Genomic DNA, 6,935 nt, shown 5'->3' with positions numbered 1-6,935 from the left:
ACACCGAACTCTCTACCCTAAAAGCAGCAGCAGGGCCATTCTGTCAGGGGTATAACCTGACTGTCCAGCTGTCTTCCAGGTCCTGGGATCTGTCACAGCCTCCCAGGCAGGTGCAGCCAGCAGCTGAGTGAGGTTCACCTTGTCCTTTTGAAGCAAGCGGTGCTGCGCCTGAAAGAAGCCTGGATGGAAGATCTCACTCCTTTATGGAGGCAAAAGCCATTTCTTCCTCAAGGCATGTGGGTCTCTTGGGGGAGAAATGAGATCTCTGATTCACAGTCTGGCTAAGAGCTTCTCCCAGCTCTGGATCAGCCATGGGACAGAAACATCTCCATGTTTTTTCATAGGAAGAGGATCCCCCAGAGATGTCCTAGAACCTGGACTCCTGGGGGGATTTCTAACCGGAGGCTCCAGCCCCTCAGGCATGAAGAGAGCATCACAGTTGTATGCCCACGACATCTTCCCTCTCCAGCTCTACTTCCTGCAGCAGAGCAAGCCCTTCAGCTGCCACAGTCCTGACTCTTTGGCCTCCATCCCCTCAGCAGTGGGGTTCCTCCAGGCCCCTCATCAACGCATCTCAGCCTCTGAATGAGGAGGACCCTGCATGTCAGAGGCATCAAGTTCCTCGGGGAGCCAGCTGTGAAATGGAGAGCAAGAACCTCAACCCAGAAGGACGGGTCAGCGCAGAGCCGGAACAGGGGACCTCCCCCTGGGCTGCAGAGCCTGGGGCTTAGCCTAGCTGATTATAGAATGAGCCCGGCCTGAGAAGAACCATGGAGCAACCTCAGAAAGAGCTGGGCTGCAGCAGTGATAAAACCCTGCCGGGCTCTGCACTGGAAGAACTAGGCAGGAAATTCAAAGCAGCAAGGAAAGCCTAGAGTGCAACTTAGAGAGGCAGGAAGCTGCAGAAAAGAGGAAGTCCGGGCCACTACCAGTCTCAGGGTGCGAGTGGGTTGCACTGCTGGACTTTGAGCGTAAGACAAGCTGGGCCCTGGAAGGGTGGAAGCAGTTGGTGACCTGGCCAGAGGCTGAGTGACCAGGCTGTGGGTGCCATGGTGCTGGCCTGCCCGTGGCTGGGTACCGCTAGCCCAGCGAGAGGGCTGTGATCCCAGGCCTGGCTGCGAGAGGGGCCCCTAATGCTGCGTTGATTCGTTTTGGACTGGCAGTGCCCGAGGCCTGGCCTGGGTTAGCTCTGAGTGAGTCCGTTCTAAACCTGGCTCCATTACGGCAACAGCCCGTGGCAGGAGCGCAGCGGGGAGACCGGCTGAGGCTGGGGGGGGCAGGGGGGTCCAGCTGGGGGGGCATGGGGTAGGAGTGCATTGGGGAGACCAGCTGAGGCTGCAGGAAGCTGGGGGGGCTCCAGCTTGGGGGGGGGCGACTGTAGGGTAAGAGAGCAGCAGGGAGACCAGCTGAGGCTGGAGGAAGCTGGGGCGGTTGGGGGGGTCCAGCTTGGGGGGGCCATGGGGTAGGAGCACAACAGGGAGACCAGCTGAGGCTGGAGGCAGGGGGGGCCCTGCTGGCTTGGTCTGGGGCACTGGGGAGCTCAGGGATCTTCACTGTATTGGGGGGCCCTAGCAGACCCCTGCGCCTGGGGGGGCCGGGGGGTGGGGCTTGAAGGAGGCGGAGCTTAGGGCGGGGGCGCTTTCCCCGTCTCCTAGGCCCCGCCCACCGCTCTGGTGGCGTGCAGGGCTCGTGCCAAAGTGGGCGGGGCCCGTTTGAATCCCCCGCGGCCGATTGGCGGGCTGCTGCCCCCCTCCCCCGCGCAGCTTGCGGGGGCAGGGCGGTTGGGAGGTAACGGCCGCGGCGCGCGCCGGGCTGCTCCCGGAAGTGGCGTAGGCGTAGGGGGTTGGGCGATGGCTCCGCCCTCCCCGACTTCCCCCCCGGGGGGCCAGCCTGGGCGGGGGAGCGGGGCAGCGCCCCGGAGGGGCTCCCAGGTGGGTAGGGGCGGGGGAGTCCCAGGACTGCGAGAGGCCCCCCCCTCCCCCACCCGTGAGGGGCTACCGGCCCCCGGACCCCCACCCCGAGGCGGCCGACGGCCCCGGGACCCCCACCGCGCCAGCCCCTGTATAGGAGGCCCCCGACCTCCCGCCGGGCGTTCCCCTCCCCGGCTCCCGCGGGCCCAGCCTGGGGTCCTCGGCCCAGAGCCCCCCGCCCAGCCGCGGGGGGAGTGGGGCCCTTGGCGGGCTCTCCCGCCAGGCAGACCTGGGCTGCGGCAGCGCCGGGCCTGAGCCACGTGCCTCTGGGGTGCAGCGTATGGCCGGGCCGGGGTGCAGACAGGCGGGTTTCCGCACCTGCGAGCGGCCTTCAGCCCTGCCAGGCTCGCTCCTTCCGCCCCTCAAGTACCAGCTCCCCTGACCTCTCGCCCCCAGCCGGGCTGCTGTTGGGAGCCGACGTCTCACGGTGGTGTATTTCCATGGTGAGCAAAGGAGGCGGAGGGAAAGGCGCTCCTGGTACCACCCGTGGTCGCTCCGTGCCAGGTGCTCCACAGGGAGACAGGCCCCCTCCCGATGTGCCTGCAGGCTAAATAGACGGAAAGATGGGGAAGGGAAACTGAGGCACAGATCAGGGCGTGTGACTCTGCCAAGGTCACCGGCAGAGCTGGGCATAGACCGCAGGTGTCCCGGGTCATGGTCATGCCGCCTCCTTTTGCAATTCATTGCAAACCCCAGGGCAGTCTTGCACAGAAGGACATCTTTCATTGAAACCTCACCAGCTTCCCCTCTCGCTGCAAGGGAGGCGTGCTGTGTAGATGACAGGGACCTTTCAGGGTGGGTTAGGGAAGCCCTCAGTGCTGTGAGGTGACTTGTCCCTGTTCAGCCCAACTGCCTGGGCACTCCTGTCTCCCCTCAGAAAGGCTCGGGTGCTGGGATTCAGCAGATGGCGAACCCAAGAGAAAACGAGGCTCCAGAGTCTGAGGGCCTGACTGGGGAGGGAGCATTCAGAGAGCAGGTCCCTGGAAGAGATTGAATCCACCTGGTCACTTGGCTTATTTGTTTTGGGCCCTGTAGGTCTGCCTGTCGGGGGCTCACGGTGAGGTCCCAGGATGGCCACGGGCGAACAGCTGCTGCGTGTCCTGCAGGAGCTGAAGGAGGAGGAATTCAAGGCATTCAAGTTTTTCCTGCACCATGCAGCCCTAGCTCCCCTCATACCCTACGGGCAGCTGGACGGCGCCTCCTGCATCCGGGTGGCTGAGCTGCTGAAGCAGACGTACCCCAGGGAAGCGCTAGAGATCACCGGAAAGGTGCTGCACAAGATCCCAAGGATGGACCTGGTCCAGAGCTGCTGGCGCCAGGCAGGAGTTGATGCTGGGACCAGTGGCAGCGATGCCCATTGCAGCGAAGCTGTGAATAGCGGTGCTGGGGCGGGGGAGACAGGGGCACAAGGTAAGGAGCACAGCCACAGGGCAGGCCAGTGCCGTGATGGGAGTAGAGAGCTCCCAGAAGGGGGTGCGGTGGGGTGGGGAGAAGGGGAGCAGCCGGAGATCCAAAGGCCAGGAGAGTTGGGGTGGGCCAAGTGGCTGGCTTTTATGTCACTAGTAAGAGCTAGGAGGGCACAAGAGAGCAGCAAGGGGACCCAGTCTCCTCTGGAAGCCCTCAGAGTTTAAGCATTATGAGGAGCAGTGCCTGTGGGTTATGCAGCCACCTACCCCAGCGCTGGCCTGTCAGGAGGCAGTATAGGGAGTGGGGCAGGAGTCGTGGCTGTCAGGGCAGCTGCTGGTTGCTCCAGTCTCAACCTCAGTCACTGGGGTTGGTTTAGAGAGCAGGGCAGGAACGCAGGCTGCGGGGGTGATCCCAGTTATGCCAGTCACAGCCTCACTGAGGAGCAGGGCAGGAGCACTGGTTGTGGGGGAGCTTCCAGCTGCACCAGTCCCAGCCGGGCCCAGCAGTGGGTGCTGTGGGAACGGGACAGGAGCCGTGGCAGGAAGACTGGAGGTTCCTGTGTGCTTGCACAGCCCGTGTCCCACTGACAGGTCTGCCCTCTTCCCCAGAGAACCAGAGTCTGGTTTCAGAGCAGCAGCTGATGAAGCTGGCAGGGAAAATGGGCAGGAACTGGAAGCAGATCGGCATCGAGTTCCTGGGCCTGGAGGATCACTGTCTGGACCGGATTGAGCTGGACAACCCCAGCAACACCAAACTGCAAGTGTTCCAGATGCTCATGGAGTGGAGGAAACGAGCAAAGCAGGGGGCCAGCACCAGAGCCCTTTACATCATCCTCTCCCAGGATGGGGCACTGCAGCCTGATGCCCTCAGTTGCCTCCTGAACGCAGGCAGAGCCTAAGGACCCTTGGGGGCCCAGGCAGAAATGTGAAGTGCTGAAGCCTGAGCAATATAGGTTGTTGAAGACCCCTGGGGTGTGGGGCCCTGCGCAGTTGCCTTGGTTGCTACCTTCCAGTGAGCAGAAAGAGAGTTGTGGCACTGGTAGGACATGGAGTTATTGGCAGACAGGGGAGGTGGGGAAGAGCCTCAGAAAAACACTGAGACCTCCTGGGCCTCCATGTACTTCCTTTAAAGACAGTTTCACTGCCAGCAGCCTCCAGTGCCACAGAGTTAAGCCTCAGCTCTGTGTCTGGCTGCTTCCCCCATCCAGCCTGTCACCAACTCTTAGCTGGGATAGGTCACTCCAAGCAGGGATCCCAGGGAATGCAACAGGGAGTGAAGTGGGAGGAACAACTGATGTGGAGCAGGTAAAAAAAGTGAGATGCTGGAGAGGGGCTGGGCTCCTCCAACCTCACTTCACCCCACCCCTGGGTTCTGCCAGCCCCCAGCCAGCTGGTCTGGAGCAAGTGTCTTCCTCAGCTAGTACAATCCCGGTTCTCCCTCTGCATCCTGTCTGCTCAGGAAAGGAACTGGGCTGAAGTGCAGGGTTCCAGTTGCAGGAGAGCCTTGGGGGTCTGTCTAGAGCAGGGTTTCCCAACCTATGGGTCGCGATTACATTTCAAAAGGGTCCCCAGCTGTGCTGGGTGGCTCTACAGGGGGCTATTAAGAAGCTATTCACACTCCTGAAGTGGTTCTCAACCTCTTAGTTGGATTAACAGCTGTCAAGCAGTTAAGACGTTCAATTAAATTGAGAACCGTTTCAGCTGCAGGGCAGAGAAGTGCCTACCTGAGGAGCAGTGCCCAGCTCAGGTAAGGTGGGGCCTGAGTCTGAGATTGCGGGGGGAGGGCGGGAGGGCAGAGCTGATCAGCTCCCTGGCTTCCAGCCTGTGCAGACCCCAGCAGGGTTCCTGCAGGCTGGCTTCCAGCTCTGGGGTTCTCACATCTGGATCTGCCAACCAGGACTCCGCCCAGTCAGCTTCCAGCCATAGGAGGTCTTCCCCCTGGCTGGGGCTCCCATGGTTGGCACTGCTGGCCAGGGCTCTGCTGCAGCTGGCTTGCAGCTGTGGAGATGGGGGTTCATCCCCGTACTGGCTGGGGTTCTGTGGCTGGCGCTGCCGGCCAGAGCTCCATGCCCCAGCCGGCTTCCAGCTGTGGGGGTCCCTGTGCCTCCCCTAGCTCCCTCCAGCCTACGGGTGACTCCTGGCCCTGAGTGTGAGGTTTAACCCGGGGAGCAGTTTGGGGATGAGTGTCTTTCTACCACCGCAACTCTGATTACCCACAGTAAATGTAGTGGTGTTTTATTATTTCCCCTTTTCTATGAAATAACTATTATGAATCTATAAACATGAAGGGACACAACTTTATATTCTTGCCTCAGGTGCAAAATTAGCTAGTTACAGCTCTGCATCTCCCCCCACCCCCAGTTTTGAATTGTCTGGGGTCACCAAGTCTTCCTGAATTGTCACATTGGTTCCCTGTCTGGAAAAGGCTGGGAACCGCTGGTCTGTAGTCCTTCGTGAGAGGCTCAGGTAACCTGAGCATGGCTGGGATCTCCCTTCCCTCAAATCTTATCCGTGCCTCTTCTGTCAAGATTTGTCGAGTGCAGCTGGGCTCCACTTTCCCTGGGGGGCGGTGAGGAGGTTACTCCCCCGGTGCAGTTACTCAGGTTCTTCAAGATGTGTGGTGCTGTCTCTCTGCTGCTGGGATGCACTGACTGGAGCACGGGAAGAACGTGGGACCCCAGGCCTCTCCCTGAGGGACCCATTTCCCCAGTCAGTGTTCCCTGTAAGCTGAGCATTTGGGCAGCTGCCCAGAAGAGATTTAGGTGCTGCTGAGCTGATCAGCAGAGTGGCCACAGCGGGCAGCCTGTGTTTCTATTGATGGTGCGTAACCACACGTGCCTTGGTGCACACAACTAAATGTATTCTGCCTATGGGTGGAAAAAATTAAAGGGAACCCTGTCCCCATCTCTCCTGGGCGTCTTGCCAAGGCAGTTCATCTTAAAAAAATGTATGTAATTTACTAAAAAGAGTAATGGAAATTTCCTTTTGTACTTGTGATGAACTAGACGTCCTCAAACCCAGCACCACTCAGGCACTGCTTTTTCTCCTGGATTGTTAGTATCCCAGCACAACCGCTAGTGGGTGGATTTCATGCCAGCTGCTGGTGCAAGGGGACAGGGAGTTGCCTTGCAGTGGGGCTACTTGGCCCCACTGCTGGCCTGGACAGACTAATGGTAGGTAGAGTCCTGCAATGGGGCTGGGATCTCCCAGAACCTTCTGTCATCACAGCAGGAGTGAATAAAATGTACTTTTTAACCGGTGTGATTAGGTAGCCTATAAATGAGTGTGGTCATTTTTCAAAAATGCATTTTCACTGCACCTGCTGTTGATTTGCTTGCTTGATCACTTAGTTTGAGCCTCTTGTTAAATTTCTTTCAAGTATTTAGTGCCGTGAGCGGCTTTTCTGGTCCATGTCTTTCACAAAGCAGTAGTAACTGACCTATCAACAACTCCAAGGGCTTGTTTCAAAGTTCTAAAACAATCCAGTCTTTAAAACAATCTTTTCTAGTCATTAAAAAATTGTCAACTTTTTATGGTGCGATTTGTTTTGCTGTTACAT

The 6,935-nt window shown here is 59.1% G+C and overlaps 1 protein-coding gene across 3 annotated transcripts; it reads left to right on the top strand.

Moving 5' to 3' along the window:
• The first annotated feature begins 1,801 nt into the window (after positions 1–1,801).
• Positions 1,802–6,907, top strand: LOC142002970 (uncharacterized). Of its 3 annotated transcripts, none has more exons than XM_074979529.1 (3): positions 1,802–1,931; positions 3,006–3,380; positions 3,986–6,907. In XM_074979529.1, the coding sequence occupies exons 2-3, from the start codon at positions 3,041–3,043 to the stop codon at positions 4,273–4,275; spliced, it is 630 nt and encodes a 209-aa protein (XP_074835630.1). In that variant the 5' UTR covers positions 1,802–1,931; positions 3,006–3,040; the 3' UTR covers positions 4,276–6,907. The 3 variants fall into 3 exon arrangements, with proteins under 3 accessions (XP_074835630.1, XP_074835629.1, XP_074835631.1); XM_074979528.1 differs by lacking the exon at positions 1,802–1,931 and adding an exon at positions 1,969–2,413; XM_074979530.1 differs by lacking the exon at positions 1,802–1,931 and adding an exon at positions 2,457–2,474.
• The last annotated feature ends 28 nt before the right edge of the window (positions 6,908–6,935 follow it).

The sequence above is a fragment of the Carettochelys insculpta genome, chromosome 29, assembly GCF_033958435.1.
Source record: "Carettochelys insculpta isolate YL-2023 chromosome 29, ASM3395843v1, whole genome shotgun sequence".
NCBI lineage: Eukaryota > Metazoa > Chordata > Testudines > Carettochelyidae > Carettochelys > Carettochelys insculpta.
Note: the sequence above shows the minus strand (reverse complement) of the source record. Positions and strands in the feature narration are given on the sequence as shown.

Bases quoted from the DNA above. Each gene is read 5' to 3' on its own strand.
- LOC142002970 (XM_074979529.1), top strand. From the start codon at position 3,041: ATGGCCACGGGCGAACAGCTGCTGCGTGTCCTGCAGGAGCTGAAGGAG. The intron at 3,381-3,985 runs GTAAGGAGCACA...CCTCTTCCCCAG, and splicing joins GGGGGAGACAGGGGCACAAG to AGAACCAGAGTCTGGTTTCA.